This window comes from Polyodon spathula, chromosome 16 (assembly GCF_017654505.1).
Source record: "Polyodon spathula isolate WHYD16114869_AA chromosome 16, ASM1765450v1, whole genome shotgun sequence".
NCBI classification, from domain to species: Eukaryota; Metazoa; Chordata; class Actinopteri; order Acipenseriformes; family Polyodontidae; genus Polyodon; species Polyodon spathula.
In genome coordinates, this window is record NC_054549.1 from 27,118,608 (window position 1) to 27,135,616 (window position 17,009).

Sequence of the window (17,009 nt, forward strand, 5' to 3'; positions counted from 1 at the left end):
TATAGTCTTGGGTTTGTAATCCAGTCTACCATAGCGCAGGTACTGTGGGAACATGCCTGTAACTAGCTATGAGGTCGTGTCCTCGGTTGTTTTTTTGCACCATCAATGCTGATGCTCATGTAAAAATTCTGGTAAAGTACAAAAGACTCCTTCATTTTCTCTGTTGGTTTGTCGTGTAACATAGATTTGCAGGTTGAATAGTAAAGACCAAGCAGTCATATAAATACTGCCAGCTATAGCTTGAAACATCAGTTTGACCTCGGTAGAATGCCAGCTCTGGTTACGACTCTGTGTGGGAATAGTGACTTCCAGTAAATAAGAGTCACTTAGTTTTCCATAGCAAAAGTTTGGGAAAAGGAAGCAACAGGGACAGATACCATATTTTTAACACCAGCAGAAGTAACATAGTCACCTCTATCTTATGGTTTAAGCAGCATTCAGTACTTCTTAATACTGCCTTTAGGCATTTTCTACCAAGGCCACTGAAGTAAGCAAGAAGATGTATATCAGTGTAGCAGACACTTAATCACATACCATTGGGATACCATTATAGAAACTGTTTGTCTTGCTTTATCACCATTAGCATTGCACAGTGGTACCATCCTGGAACAGAGATTGCATCTGCAGTACTGCAATGGAATACCAGTGGGTATTACAGGGATACAAACAAGATTCCTATTGCACAGCAGTTTGAGCCATTCTAGACTTCACAAGGTGAGCCAATATAGTCTAATCTGAACTTCAGACAAAAGCATAATAAAGGTGAACCTGAAATGGCTGAAAGTGATTTACAGTGGGTGTTCATGTCTGGTATTAATTAGTTCATAGCATTAACCATTAGGATACCATGTACCATTGTAGTGCTAGCCTGCATTGTCAGCGGATAGTATTTGTAAAAGGGTACGGCATGGTGCTAAGGGGCAATGAGCTGCAATTGAGTGCGTGGCCACTGATTTGGGCACACTTACTGAGAGCAAGTCCATTAATAACGTTCTATTATTATGTGCTACCCCAAGTTGCCCAGTTGTAATGGGAAGACCACAGCTGCCATTATCTACCTCCATCAACTCCCCTCCTTTTAAAGATACGCCACTGCTCAAGCCAAAAACAGCCACTGTCTGTGTCATGTGACTTGAGGATTGCTAGGGGTTAGCACCAGTTAGAGGAGTTTGCCATCTTAAGAGGCAGCTTATCGCTCATCGCTTACAGCAGGGTATCAGAGACACAAAGCATTGGCTGCCTATATATATTTGTTTATATATATATATAAACAAAAGGAAAACACAAGGTATTTCATTACATTTTAGAAATAGTGCTTTATGAAATATTCTACACACATCAGTAATATATTTAGACCTTGGTTTATGTTTCAAATATATTTACTTTTCCCATAAAGAAGTAATTTAGATATATTTCAGAATTTTTTTTTTTTAAATTCCCTTTTTTTTAAAGATATATTTATTTTTTATATGTTTTGTTTTTTGAATTTGCAAGATATTGCCACAACACATGCCAAAGTAAGGATATTCACAGCGTTTAGCTACAAGGGCAGGATTTAAAATGTCCAACACCGGAAAGACACTCCTGAGATGGACCGGCATGTTGTTTTCACATTTTCCTTGACCTAACTACATTATTCCAACAATATACCTTTATCCGGTCCTGGTATAGAGTACAGACTCAAAGAAACTTGTGCATTTAGGACTCACAAACGGTGAGGGAGATCTTCAATCCTGAACTGAACATCTCCAGTCAGTTGGTTAAGAATTCTCCAGCATGCATTTTGTCTTCTACTCTGGTTCCCTTATGAAAAGTGCTCGAAGCGGTAAGCCGCTTGGGAGGAGCGGAACAGAACACACCATTAAGTGGGTTTTTTAACTGACCTGCTCTAAGTTTCTCAACGCACATAGGGTGCAAGTTTTTAACTCTTGGAAACGGGTTACTGTATTGGCATTAAGGAAACAATCCATGGAGATTTTTAATCCTGGGGAGTGTGTTTAGGAGTTGAGGTTATCCGAATGGATGAAGAACTATTCTTGTTGTCCAAAGGTTTTATATTGAGGTTTAGTCCACCATTTTTATTTTTATATTGAACTTTCATTTTACTTAGTGTGGCTCCCTCCTGTGTACTAAATTATTGTTGCAGTTTTTAAAGAAGCCCCTTTCACACTGGCATGATCTACCCGGCAGGACCTGGTGCCATTGGGTCAGGTATGTGATTTCACACTGCCTTTGATAAAGCAGGGTTGACCTGGGTGACAGTCACAAATAAACAATGCCCCAGAAGCAGCTTGGCACAGACACTTCCATTCAAGCTTCTCTGGATTGAACCGTCGGCCTAAATGTTGATTAGAGCAAATGTTTCTTCATCCCTGCTGCAATCTGGCTCATGGTGTGTCTCAATCAACAAAAATATGGCTAAACAGAATAAACAGAAATGTTCCTTGTGGAAGTGAACCCTCCACACAGGCCTGGCTGTTTGTTATTGCGTCGGCTCACAAACGGCTGTCATGCATTTTGACTCGCTCAACCCGGGTCAAAGCATGTCGACCCACATCCTGAGGTGGGTAACTGGGACCCGGGTTAACCCAGGTCCAAACCCGATACGTGGTTTCACACTACGCGGAATTGTTAGACAGGACTGAGGTCCGGACCTAGGTAGGAGTGTCAGTTTGAAAAGGGCTCTAGTGCTCACGCTTCTCTGTAGAGAAATGTATTTTAAAAGTGCATTTTGAAGCAAATATTAAAGAATTTCCAACCACTTTCTGCAATTCTCAAACGTGAGTACACTGCCTGTGTAATATGTCATTTCCAGGCAGTGATTTAGGTGCGGTTGTGGGTTGAGGCAACGCAAAATTTGTTAAACTGCATTCTATATATCTTTAAGTATCTGTCGCATTTAATTTGTAATCGGTCGTTAGTTGGTGATGTAACAAAGCACACATGCAAGCCAGAAAACCACACAATAGTTTCAACACAAAGGTAAATGTTACCTGGCATTGTTAAGTTGGGTTGCAGTTTGAGACTCATTATCCACTTTGTGGTTCAGAGCGAAGAGAAATAGGAAGCGTATGTGCAGAGATGGAGTTCAAATATAGAGCTTACACAGGAGATGGCATCAGCAAGTGAGAATATAATACAGCACAAGTTAACAGGTGTTCACTAACACTTCTACATGCTTCAGAGGTGAAAATTAAATCTGACTGAGGTGTTTTGTATTATTTGAGGTGTTACATTATCAAGTGCAGTTTACTCCAAAGAGTGACTGCATAGTGCTGCCACTTATTTCCTGTATTGTTCTTTAACTGTTTACTGGTCACTATTGTGTACACATTTGGACACGTTTATTTTACTGCTGTGCTGAATATCTTTTGATTTGAAAGTTGCAGATGAAATACGTGTTTAAATACTATCAACATTTATGGTCAAAGATTTTTTTTTCCATGATAGTCAATCCTGTTCTGTTTTTGAAAGCAAAAATCTAAAACATTAATGGAAATCTTTTGCTTGTTAATGCTCCATGACAAGGGTACTTATTTTTTATCATATTCATTGTATGGTGTCTTTAAGAAGAAATCATATTTAAGGTTTGCTGCCTGTTTATAATGTTACATATCCAAGTCATTTTTTTTTAGCTTCATATAGAAGCAGAGCGTTGTTTTCAATACTCCCACTGCCTGTTCCCAGGTAGTAGGATTGATTGATGGGAGTCATTCATTGTGTGCTAATATATAGCATGCGCAGATATTCATATTTCTCACGTAATTCCCTTTAACATGTTTTAAGCCAGCAGAGAGTAATTGTAACCTGGTATTGCAAAACATGATGTTATACTTTCTCTGTCATTTACAGTCCACACATTAAGTATCAATCAATGATAATAGGACTAGCAGTGTGAATTAGAAGTATCCAATAGCTTGTCACAACCTAATCTTTTAAAACCACTCACATTATAGTCTTACCTTTGTTTCCTCCGTTTGATATAAAATCAATTTTCTTTTGATTGTTAATAACACTTCACTTAGGCCCAGGCTTGTTTCCAATAATTCAGCAGTTTCAGTGACTCCTGTCCAATGTCTAATAAACTTCCATCTCAATTCATGTGTTGAATGCAAGTGAAATATTATTATAAAATCAAAAGAACATTGATTCTATATCAAATTACAGATACAACATTAGTTTTAAATATGGTTTTAATAGTTTCTGACATGTTATCACACCATGTTATATTAACTCACATTGCCTTTTTGTCATTGGCACTTAGTAATGTGTTGATTGCATTTTGTGTTTTGCAATTAACGTATTTTTTAACAGGTTTAACTTTTTGTTTTTAATTAAAACCTGCCAACTTTAAACATATTCAAGGGAATTACCTGGAAAATATGAGCAGCTGCACAGCCCTATAAGAAAATATTTTTTTCCCATAAAGGGCTGCTGAAAAAAATAATTTGAGCATTGTATTTAAGGTTCCCTAAATGAATGTAATAGTTTAAAGCCCTTAAATGTATTCAGCAAAAGAGAAATATACACGTGTGCTTTTATTAAAAACCACCTTCCAAAGAATGTTTGAAAAACTGCACTGAATTTACTGCCAGCACCTGGAATGACACGCATAGCATGTGACATCTTGTTTTCAGTTGCATTTAGCAGCAATGATAACTCTGTAACTGCATATCTCAGGACTGGCATAGATTAAGTGCGCTTTCAGAAAGATTGTGTTTTTTCTTGTCAAAGCAGTTTGCAGCATGCAGGGCTATTATCCTAACAGACATGTATAAAAGCCACCCCCTGCTATTTGCACGCATTTTTAAGTCTTCATCTGAATTCTACAATCAAGATGCATGGAATCTCAGCAACTGCTTCAAGTGGAAGGGTGTACAATAATTAAACACCACTTGCAGGGCTGGTTCATTAAGCTCTAATGAACACCGTGCTCTTGTGGGTCTATTGCAAGGCATCCCAGGAGTGTTAAACATTTTTATGTATATAAAAGGTTAATTAGAAACGACCTGGCAAGCCACTTGAATGAAAGATGGTTTATGTCTCTTACCCTGTTTTGCTTTTAGAATATTTTTTCTCTTAAATAACTCTTTAGGTGTCCATTTACATTTACAAATATGAAAGAGATGTTACAGTCTGTTTCTTCTTAAACAGCAACAACAACAAAAAAATCATACCATATTGTGCTGTACAAAAAAAATATGTTTTGCACCTGGGTGCCGATGAAGAATCTTGTGAACATGGTATTTCTTCTTTTCTCAATATTTACATGTCTCTGATATTGTTTCGTTTTGTAGTCCAAACTAGAAAACAATACATAAATAAAACCAAGCTGTTTTCCAGAGGAATTGTGTTTATAAATATAAAGGTAGTTTGTCATAGTGTTTAATCCCGGAGTGAGGAGACAGAGATTGGTAGAGAGAAGGTGTTGGGGTCGGGGTGGGGTCTCCATGAAATCCAACTTTGATGGTCTATGATCCTGGACATCAATCTGAAAGAATAAACAAGCAAAGAAGTATAAGTACTGTGTTATGTTTTATCTTTTGGGTTTCGCCATTTTACCTTTCTTATGTTCTTATGTACATCCGTCCTAACGTATGACATGTTTACATATATCTGGAGAACCACTCAAAACGATTGAAAACATCACGAGAAGGCAAGTCAAAATATAGAACTTGAAGCTGCTTACTCTTGAAACAAAACACACACGGACACACATTGTAGATGTTAGTGGCCAGCACTTAAATGCGAAGTGACCCATACTCTGCTTGACTTGTGTGAGCTTATGCACTCAGCACTAAAGTGGAACAGCTGTCAACATGGTTAAACATGTTTTTTTAAGGTCATGGAACCAGGTTTTCCATTGCAGGCAGAAACTTAAAACACAAACCGTGTTTATGTGAACTGGATACATTATCCATGGCTTTTTATTTAGAAGTAAATCCATAGTACCACTGCTCACAAATTAACAAACATCCCAGCAATAGCTGTGCATACCAAGCTTGAGCTGTAAGTGTTATTACAAACACTGTAGCCGATGTGCATGTTTGACTCAATAACTTATAAAAATAGATGTGTGTGTTCACCATTAGACTACCATTTCAAACGTGTGCTCCTATTCATAGATGGATGTTGAGTATGTTCAAATATTAGACATAAAAAGACAGCCTTGTAAAACATTGGTTATAATAATCTAAAACTAAAGTAAGATCTTAAATCCCTTACTGAGGCACACTGTGTATTATGGTCTCTTTTTAATTGCTCACTAGCCCCGCATGTACTGTATTATCAGCAATTAAAACCACATGGACCTGAATGGCTACGTTCACAAGCTAATCAGTCCCAAGGAAACAACAATGCTGTATTTTATACAGACTGGCGAGCATAGGAATGACGTGAACCAGCTGGTGACTTACCTATCATTAGATCCTCTGTAACAGCAATTGAGCGAGAGAGAGAGAGAGAGAGAGAGAGAGAGAGAGAGAGAGAGAGAGAGAGAGAGAGAGAGAGAGAGAAGTACAAAGTCAATTTCGAGAGGAAGATAATTACACAGACAAGAAGAAACATTCATGTAAGGTTTGATCACAATAACTGTGGGATACTGGGTCGGACAGACAATTAGGGACTTGATGAATGACAAGCCTCCATATCTCTCTGGCTAGGCAAGTTCTCAGCTCTGGGCTGATTTAAGCAGAATAAAATAAAGCACATGCTATTTTTCAATGAATGGTTAAGTATATATTTATGATGATGCTGAATGTCCACAACACAACTGTTACAGAGGGAACCAATGCTTCTGAACCTGTGCATTTGAATTGGATTAAAACCCCAACTCGATTAGAAACAGAATATATATAGGATTTGTGAATCAGTCCCTCAAACAGGTAGCTTAGATTATGCATACAAAATGGTTATATGCATAGTCTTTCTACATGCTTTAAAAATACTCCAGGAAAATCAAAGGTGCTTCTGTACAAAAACTTTATATCACTAAAGGGAGTGGACTCAACTATAAACTGCTGCTCTTTCACTATTGCTGTAAGGCATCGAATGGCACAGGGGGCAGAGTCCTGGGCTTCCGCTGTGAAGAACAAGGTTAGTGTCTAGGTTGAGAATATCTTATTTGTTTATTTTTACTTTTATAAGAAATGTTTCATTTGTTTTTTAGAGAAAATATTTGAATAATTCTTGAGACTACGCTAAGGAAATACTTAACCAGAAGATAGTCCAGGAGTATCCTATACATTTGTCCCAATTTACTTTGGTTAAAGGAAAGATATTCTAGGAGCACCCTAGGAAACAGTTCTTGTGTTATTAAAGCTGACATGATGTGACTGGTTTATGCTGAGAAGCGTAGTAGAGACTCCTGGGGCATTTTATCACTAGTTACAGATAGCAACAAGGTACTAAGTGATTGAAATGACACCAGGCTCTAGTTGGGTACTCCACAGACTGCTGGGAAATGATATTCTTTCAAAGCCCAGGACTTGAGACTTTGTTTCTTCCCTCTCCTGGCTTAGTTTTGTATGTTGTTGTTTTCGCTAAACCCTATGATTTTTACTGCAATATTTCTTACTGGCAACTTCTAAGATTCATAACTGTGTTATTTTTTTTTTTAAGCTGAATGCAACTTATATTCAGGTTCTTTTTATTCTTATATATTTTTTTTTAAATCTTGAAATCAGGGGTGCGGCTTGTACTCAGCAGAGACTCATTATCGACTAATACGGTAATTAGTTTAAATGTTTCGTAGACACAGCTTGACTGTACAGTTTATAAATAACTAGGCTAGCTTTGCATTTCAGAGAGGTGATCTCTGGGGTTTCTAAATGTCAGCTTTGTGTCTGTTTTTTTTACCACATAGTCAGCACTTACAAACAGGGTAACATGGTGACGATTTTTATCTGACTTTTGATATAAATGGCACAGGCAGTATACTGCTGCCTTTCTCATCAAACTGCAGCAAACCTGACTAATGGAGTCTGGTGTCTGGCCAACAAAGAGCACATCCATTGCCAGTGAAGGGATCCCGCCAATTTAGAACACATACAGAGTGGTAAACACAGGGAGACTCTTTGAAGGATGGGACGATGCATACCTCACTGTTCTGAACCTTGTGTCCTCTGTTTAGGTGAGCAGCTATAGTACCTGTTCTACCACCATTACACCTACAACATATATTTGATGCAGTTATTTCTGTTGCAGGTTTTTTTTTTTTTTTTTTTAATGATGTGTCATAGATGGGCTAAACTACTAAGCAAACCACTCAATTTTCCCATTGAAGCCTAATGTAGCCCAAGACAGCTACTGTATATACAGTAACTCTCATACAATGTGTTCCCCTATCCAGGATTTTTATGCTTTCAGTAATACAGGAATAATAACTGGAGCAAGTCTTGGTTCCTGATACTATAAGGTTATTAATCAGGTTAAACCAGCAGTTAGTGTTTCAGATACTGGGAACTTTTAGTCAGGTAGTGGAATATTCTGAAGGAGTTGCTTTTGTTCCCTGGCTCCAGCCTCACTGTCTGAGCATTTAAAACTGGCATTGGACTTGGAAATGGGGGGAAATATTCATTTTTTTGTAATTATTTTTTAAATATTTTGCATAAACTGATTTTGTTTGGATGTATTTCTTTTTTGATATTGTGCTGCTCTTTCCCCATGGTTACCATAGTTTGCCATGTTTTATAATGTGTTTTATATACCTCACTGGTCTTCACAATGCTTCCCTATGCTTTCCCATGCTTTCACTGTGCTTGATTAGACCAGACTATGCTTTTACTATGAGAACATTTTATATGGGAGAAGATCCTCCACTCATGTAGTACTGCAGTGATTTTATGAATGATGATGGCTGAATAAGCCCCCAAAGGGAACACTCATTGAGTCAATTTTTAAAATTAAATCTGAAGTTGGAGAAATGAATTAGAGAATTTGTTTGGAACAGTATTTTGCCCAGTGGTCAAGGTCTTTACACTGAAAGGGAATTATTTTGAGTTAAAGGAATATTAAACTGTAAATGTCACTAGTAACAAATATCCGAAGTACACTTGTAAGTCACCCTAAAAATGTGATTTTTCTTCATAGAGCCCCTTAAATGTACTTTCTTAGTTCCATTTTACCAGTTTTACATTCATATTTTCCTTTTTTTAAATGGTTCTGTTAAATATTTGTCCCTCAATTTATTTATGGTATCTATTGTTTTGGTGCTGGCAAAGTTTTTAAAGAAAATAACCCAATGAGAGCTTATCCACTGCCATAGTGAGGATTAAGTATAGAGAGTTTTTCCCCTGATTATTATATAATGACAATCAATTTTTAACTGCGAATCTTATGTAACCAAACTCTCACTGGTATTGCACTGATGAACAGACAAGTCAAATAATATCTATTACAAAATATATTCTCAGAAAACACCTGGAAAAGTATAAGTCTATACAGAGCGCCCCGGGCAGTTTTCTCAGAGAGATGTCATACTGATGCAGAGCTCATTAAATCACCTCACTCTACAAGGTGCTGTCAGCTCAGCCAAGCGCACAGAGGCATGGAGAGTGTTACTGTAGAGAACATATGGAACTGCCATGAAGAGTGGACCATTAGTTACACAAGGGTGAATGAAACACAATATAGCATTGCCATACTCAGTACTTGAAACACTCAATCAGAAATTCAAAAATAAACCAGAAGAAAAACTCAACAAATGCTTTGACTAATGTTTTTATCCATGCTGGTTTAGCTACTCAATGAATAACTGCTGACCTGGAATACTGTATTCATATTTTCAAATAAATGCAAACATTTGTACAGAAATATTACCAATAATACCCAAATATTACGACCTATTCAAAATAATGGGGTTCTTCATTGTAACCCCCAAAACTGGTCTCTGTAATGGCAGTTACCACATTCATAAACATTTGAGGTCACACTAGTTTAGTTTATCAGCTGTTAACAACAAGCATACTAAAAATGGTAATTAAATGCCGTGCATTTTTGGTTTATGGCTTGACAATACAAATTAACCTATTTATATACCAATACAAATAACATAAAGTATAATAAAACAAAACCTAAAAAATGTTACTTTTTAAAAGTCCCATTAGACAATTTTGAAACACATTTCAGTAATATGATTGACTTGGAGTTGATAATCCTGAAGTAGGGATGTTTTATGAACAGTTTTAAGAGGACTTTTTTTATCTTAAAATAAAGCGTGGCAAATTTTCTTACATTTCAATGGGAGACTAGTAACTTTTAGGGAAGGAGTGAGTAGAATGAGCAAACACCCCACCAATCATTTATTAAACTTCTCTAATTACTGTTGGAGTTCAGTGGACAGAACATGGTTACAATGTGGAATCCAGTATTTTTTGAAATTCTCCCTTTGAATATACGAATGCACCCAGGAAGCAGTTCAGGACATAATTGCAGTAAGTACCACACATATAACTGGATGCATTAACTCAAGCACGACTGGGCATAACATGTAAATATTGAACATGACATCACAATAGACAAGGGAATCACACACACACACACACACACACGCCTGACCAAACTGTGACACAACTAGACGGAGCCCGCTGGGACACCACCACACAACTACAGCACAACAAGGAACCAGCACATCACAAAACCACTGGTTGTAACTTACCCCAGTAATAGTGAAATCTGCAAAGAGAGAAATAAAGGACATTTTAGTTTAACACGTGAATTGCTTGGTACCGGTTTACTCATAGTTGTCTGTGTATTATGCTTCTTCCTCCCCTGCAGCATCAGCTCCTATTGAAAGAGTTTAGTAAACCAAAGAGGCTTGGGACACAGCGGTATGCAGAGGTGAGCAGTATCCAGTCCTAGAGGACCATTCTGCTCTGGGTTTGATAGGTAGCAATACTAGGACCTGGGTGGAGGCTTAATTGGGTCAGTTAAATTCAGACTGCTGCTGTATCAGGTACTGTTTGTTTCTTTTCTCTTCCTGTTTTTTGATGGCAGTTACTATGCTGGTGCTTTTGCTAAACACTCTGTTGATTTTAATGCAATATTTTATATTGCCAACTTGTACAAAAAGTATGTTTATTAAGAAGAGTCGAATGTGTCCACGGTGTTTACATTTTTTTTTTTTTTTGGGGGGGGGGGGGGGGGGGGGGGGGGTGCGGTTTCAAACTAGCAGCGCAATTTTGAGGGGTATTTTCTGTAAATACAATAATTAGCTTAAATGTATTGCAAATAAGCTGTGTTGAAGTTTTATCAATAATATAGTTATAATATGTTCCAGAGAGTTGATTTTAATAAATAAATGATTAAATTTTAACATTTGCTTTGTCTCTCTGTTTTCACAGTCAATAAAAAAAAAAAAAAAAAACAAACAAAAAGAAAAACAGGGTAGCAGTGCCAGAGTAACTTTGTCTTCTGTGGTTTTGATTATAGTTGGAACTAAGAGATGAGGCCCTTATACTGAAGCTAGTGCAATAGCAAGGATTACTTTACACAGGGAAATAACATCATTTTCCTGGTATAAAACTACTAATAACGAAAGCGCTCTTTCTTGATACTAAGTGCTTGATGCACTTTTTGCAACAGAGCCCGTTTTGCCCACCTCTGTGAGCGAGACAGAATTAGGACGGACAGGTCACTTCTTAACACAGAGAGTGGTGAGGGTATGGAATGGGTTACCTAGTCACATCTATGATGCTACTTGGAACCAGACGAGCACTGATGGGCAGAATGCCCTCCTTTTATGGGCCAGAATATCTAACAGAGGTAAGCAACTGCAATGCATCACACAACACTGCCCGTTCCGAAGAGACTGACTTGCACTGTTAATACACAGCGAGGGATTATATGAGATGCTGATTTCATATTTTCAATTCATTGTAACCTCAGAAACTGTCAACAATACATGCTACATACAGTACTTTACATGTACTGAACATTTTATTTTATGCTTATAAATCGTCTACCAGAAATCACATTCTAGTTTTAAGTTGCCATTGTCATGTATTCTGGATGCTACTTTTTAAAAAAAATTTTAATTAATTTTTGGCTGAAAATAGAGAACAGGAAGTTGTATTTTTTCCCATTGGTTTGGGTGGAGGATGTGACCCTATGGGCTGATCTATACATGATCAGCAGGTCGCTTGAACGTGATATGGTCTTACAGCTTAGCATTCTGCATCCAGTTTCTCAACCGACTTTGGCTGCAGGATGCAGTCCTGCACGTTCACACCCGTATCTGTTCCAGGCGACTGCATTACTGGGAAAGATGCTGAAGAAAGCAGGGAAAATCCATCTTCTTTAGCAGCCGGCTCAGTGGATTTGCCTAATCTAATTGCATTATGTAATGCAGCTAACTAAAGGACACAACCACAGGATAGTAAAGCTAGAAGCTTTTTGCTCTATAACCCTAGAGTGAATATGAAATATAGACTTGTAGCCACACTGAGAAAGTCCCCATGCCCTGAGGTTAAAGGCTCAGACTTCGAGTCCCTTGAAGTACCCTTCACATGAGAATAAAGTGGGAACAGAGTCACTGCGCTGCGCTTGCAGGACTGGTAGTGTACATCTGTGCACTAGGGCTACATAGCCTTTAAGAAAATAGTTAATTTGAACCATTTATCAAATTTGAGCATTCTCAGCTGTTGGTCGTTTGCTTGTATTTACCTGCAACTTAAGATGTGGTTCTAATGACACCAGTTTGTATCACAGCTGTTCTTGAGATATATGAAAAAAATATAATCTGCACCATCCACTGCAGAGTTGCCCAAATTAATTTTCTGAGATTAGATGTCCTAATGGCCATCTAATTTTTTCAGAAATTGTGAGGAGGGAGGGAGGGCTATGTCGGCCAGGGTGTCGTCCGCTCACCACGCACCAGCGACTCCTGTGGTCTGGCCGGGCATCTGCGCTCTTGCCTGTAAGCTGCCTGGAGCTGCATTGTCCTCTGACGCTGTAGCTCCTGGGTGGCTGCAAGGTGAGTCTGCAGTGTGTAAAGATGCAGGTGGCTTATGGCAAACGCTTTGGAGGACAACGTGTGTTCATCCTCGCCCCTCCCGAGTCAGCGCAGGGGTGGTTGCAGTGAGATGAGCCCAAAAATAATTGGACATTACTAAATTGGGGAGAAAATAATAAAAATAATAATTGGCTATGACTATTTTGTTTTAAAGGAGTTATAGTTTATTAAGCCTTATGCAATCTGTGTGCTGTGTATTGCAGGTCTCAAATGTGCATTTTGGAAAAGAAATACAAGTTATAGCGTCTCTGGTTAAGGACAGTTCTATTTTTAGGTTGTCTGTTTCTGTTTTACTTCCCATGTCACACCAACAGTGTTGAGCAGCTTGTTGTAAATGACAGGAAAGAAGGTTTCGATGCTTGCCCAGACCTGTCAACTATTCACTGGGAGTCTCCCGTATTTTGGACCCTTCTCCCAGACATCTCCCAGAACACCTTTAACCCAGATTTCTAAAAAAAAAATAATAATATCTGAGTAATTGCAATAAGAATCACTCAGAATTATTGAAAGCATCAGTAACAAAATCTAAAGAAATGCGATTTTAAGATATTGTAGCGTGCGCGAGGGTAGGGGTCAGGGATGGTAGGTGATGCAAACTAAACATGAAGACATAAGCCTGATATCTGCAGGTGCAAGGGAGCCTGCCTCTTTTCTACAGTGGTATCAGCACTATTCTTCAGAGCGGGAGGTCCTGGGTTCACGTCTTACCTCCACCTGTGCGAAGCCCATGCCTGCTGGACCAGAGGCTCACACACAATATTTTAACCTTGTATGGTACCAGCCATCATTTTTTAAAAACCAATATGTTTGCTAAAGTTTGTTTCAAAACTGCAGAAGTGAAACCTAGATTGTGAAAGACAGTGTACACAACAGGTAAGACTTACGTAGTGCTTTCATTTGCTCTAACCCTTCTTATCACAAGAAGAATGAATGTAATCCTGGCGAGTAACACAGAGCACCATAGCTGTTTCTATAGCTGCTTCCACTTTCCAATACAATGTGTTTAGGGTCTGTTAATATAACAGCTTGTACAGTTGTGGTCCTCTTGTGCAGCTTGTGGTCGTCTCGCCCAAACTGCACAGAATGACATCCCTTCTACAATAGGAGACTCCCCTATTATCTTATAAAAGAAGGTTTTATTTTAATTTCTCATTTAGATTTTTATGTGACTGGGAGTGGACCTCTGTTTGAGAAGATCATCTAGCTGTGTGAGAATAAAAGGAATGGTGACTGTAGATTGATGTTTCCTTAACCAGCAAGTGGTCGCAGTTTGAGAGGGGCGTTTGTCTATCAAAACAGAGCTGATAAAAAAGGAGGTTCAGCTCCAGGTAGGTTTTGTTAAACGTTGCCAGAATTGTGTCCAAATGGTTTTGAGGACTATGACAGACACTTTGAGCCACCACAATCCCTGGATCTCAATCCCAACAAGCATGGCTGTGATGAAGTTGAATGACGTGTCCATCATCTTTTGCCTCCTCTATGAATTTGCGTGAAAGATTATTGACTAAAAAGATTAGCGGCTCTCAAGACAACTTCCACTACCTTGTGGAGTCTATGTCACATTGTATCAAAGCTGTGATCGGGTCAAACGGTGTACCAATGTTAGGTAGAGGTCTTTATAAAGTCACATGTCTTATTGAACTTATTTGTCAGATAACATTTCAAGATAAGAAACTCAGCTCTTGGGGGAAACCCTTAAAATCAAAACTTCTACTAATAAAAAAAAAGTTTTTCCAAAAGCTTCTTGGTTTGAGAATAGGCTTTTCCTCTCCCTGCAGATAAGGAGTTTGACGTGACAACAACAGCTGTTTTGCATTTGCACTTTCGAATGAGCTAGATCACAAGGTGGTTTATTCAAAGATTGCTCTGGAGTCAGGGAGGTGATTTCCGGCCATATTGCTCTGAGCCCCCAGGCCCCAAAGCGGAGGACCCATCATTAGAAACTCATAATAGAATCCCTGGCTGTATTCCAGATCTACACAGCAGTGCAAAGTATTCTCTACCCTTCCATCACATTCAGTCTTATTATAAAAGATGGGGTTTCAGATTTCTAAACAGCTGGCAGTGCTGTCAATTTCATACCCCTTGGTTTTTTTACTGTTCACTGTTTTTCATTATAATATTGTACATAACTAATACATTTTGCACAAACTATTATTCCATGCTGTTGATAACCCCCTGTTCTGTAATCAACTTCTATTTTTCCGTTACATCACAGTCTCACGGTTCCCCACTTTGCATTTGTAATGAAGTATTTATTGCTTTCCCAAAGAATATAATTAAGCACGGACTCAGAGGGAGTACTAAAGATTAGAGATCTGTTCTTGTTAAAATATAAGACCATTCATTTTGTTCAGCACTGAGGTAGACCAGAAGGAAAAATAAACCTTAAACAAAACTGTAAGGTAAGCATAAAGAATGCAGCTATGGCCAAAAGTTTTGCATCAGCGTATAGAATGAATTAATTTTGCTTCATAATGTCGAATAAAACATCTGATGAATAATGTTACTAAATCAGTTTAAAATATATAGATTGGAGTGAAATAGACTATAAGGGCAATAAAGGTTTAAGTTAACCTTGCCATGCAAATAATAGAAAGGAAAACATTCCAGCTCAGTGATAACATAGGAGATTTAGAGTTGATTGCTTGTGTTCTCAGTGACAGAAACAGCTGTGTCACATTCTGACTGCGTACATGTACAGTATTATATATAACAAATATCACAAAGACAGAGTTGTGTGTTTTATACATTTACAACACTTATAATTACTGCTTTAGGAAATTTCTTAAGTAGATTGCTGCAGGTACCCTGCCCATCTGTATTCAACCCTTTTCGTGCATCTCATTGTAAAAATAAGAATGTTGGCCTCATTTTATTTGTGGGACACATATGCCCCCTTGTACCTTAAAGTGTTAAACCTGTCTCCATTATACGTGGCTAGATCATCACCCCTTGTCGTTGGCCCAGGAGGAGAGAGTAAAATGACAAGCTCTCGTCAATAGCACTGAAAAGGTTAAACTGCCATTTATACTTATGCCAGATGAACTGCAAAAAAAAAAAAAAAATCGTGTCGTGACACAGCTGCTGGAGAGGGGGGAGGACTCAGGAGAGATGAGCCATTCCCTTGGAATCATCTGGGTTACCATAGAAACCGCACCACTTCAAATGTATAAGTAAATAAAATAAACATGTCTTTCTAGTTACTTTTAGACTGACTCTGAAACATACCTAATTTGTATCTGTATAGCTTTATTTAATTGGCATTCTATCAATATTTGCCAGGGTTTATTCAAGGGACTAAATGACAAGCTCTTACAGTTTTATTTTAATTTAGCTGCATTGACTCTCATTGCTCAAAAAGCTGTGGCTCAGCAGTTCTTTGTTTATTTATCTTAAGGTTTTTTCATATTTCATTTGCACGGCACAGCAGGGCAGTCACACTGCATTGTAACGTAACAAAAGGGGTTCATATTTCTACATACTACACCCTGTCACAGTTTAATTAATTTAAAGCAAGGTGTGGGTCCAGCGTGACTATAAACCCCTCATCTCGACAGTCTATAGAAGCTGTTTGCAGTACCTCCTTTGACACACGGCTCAAATCAAGGCATTGCTGTAACAATGTAGTAAGAAGCAAGAACAGACCTCTGTTCTCACTACAGATGTCATCCAGTACTATGTTTTTGTGATGTGCAAAAAAGCTGTGCGTTGTTTGCAGGGAGTCTCTAGAGTGGATATGTATTAGATTTGCTCTGTTATAATGCACATTTTGGTCTGGCCTACACTTTGTATTTTGTGGTTTCAGAGGCTTTGATCTCTCTTTAATATGTCATTTTAAACAAGTGTTTAAAGATCTGAAATTGAATCTAATATTAGCTATGGTAACTCAATATTTTAGTGTAAAACTGACAAATACAATTAGAAAATAAAATAACGAATGTGTGCATTGTTAATACAAACTGAACCGTGTCACAGTTAACATTGTCTGTCTCAA

General features: G+C 38.1%; 1 protein-coding gene across 2 annotated transcripts in view; it reads right to left on the reverse strand.

Moving 5' to 3' along the window:
* Positions 1 to 2,570: 2,570 nt before the first annotated feature.
* The window catches only part of LOC121328491 (LHFPL tetraspan subfamily member 4 protein-like), a 76,972-nt gene continuing 62,533 nt past the window's right edge, over positions 2,571 to 17,009 (reverse strand). Inside the window, exons 3-5 of one of the 2 annotated variants that reach the window (XM_041273175.1) lie at positions 10,658 to 10,674; positions 6,417 to 6,431; positions 2,571 to 5,491 (exon numbers count right to left, since the gene is read on the reverse strand). In XM_041273175.1, coding sequence (XP_041129109.1) covers positions 6,423 to 6,431; positions 10,658 to 10,674 — 26 coding nt within the window. In that variant the 3' untranslated portion in view covers positions 2,571 to 5,491; positions 6,417 to 6,422. The remainder of the gene's footprint in view (positions 5,492 to 6,416; positions 6,432 to 10,657; positions 10,675 to 17,009) is intronic. The other variant, XM_041273176.1, reaches the window with a different exon arrangement.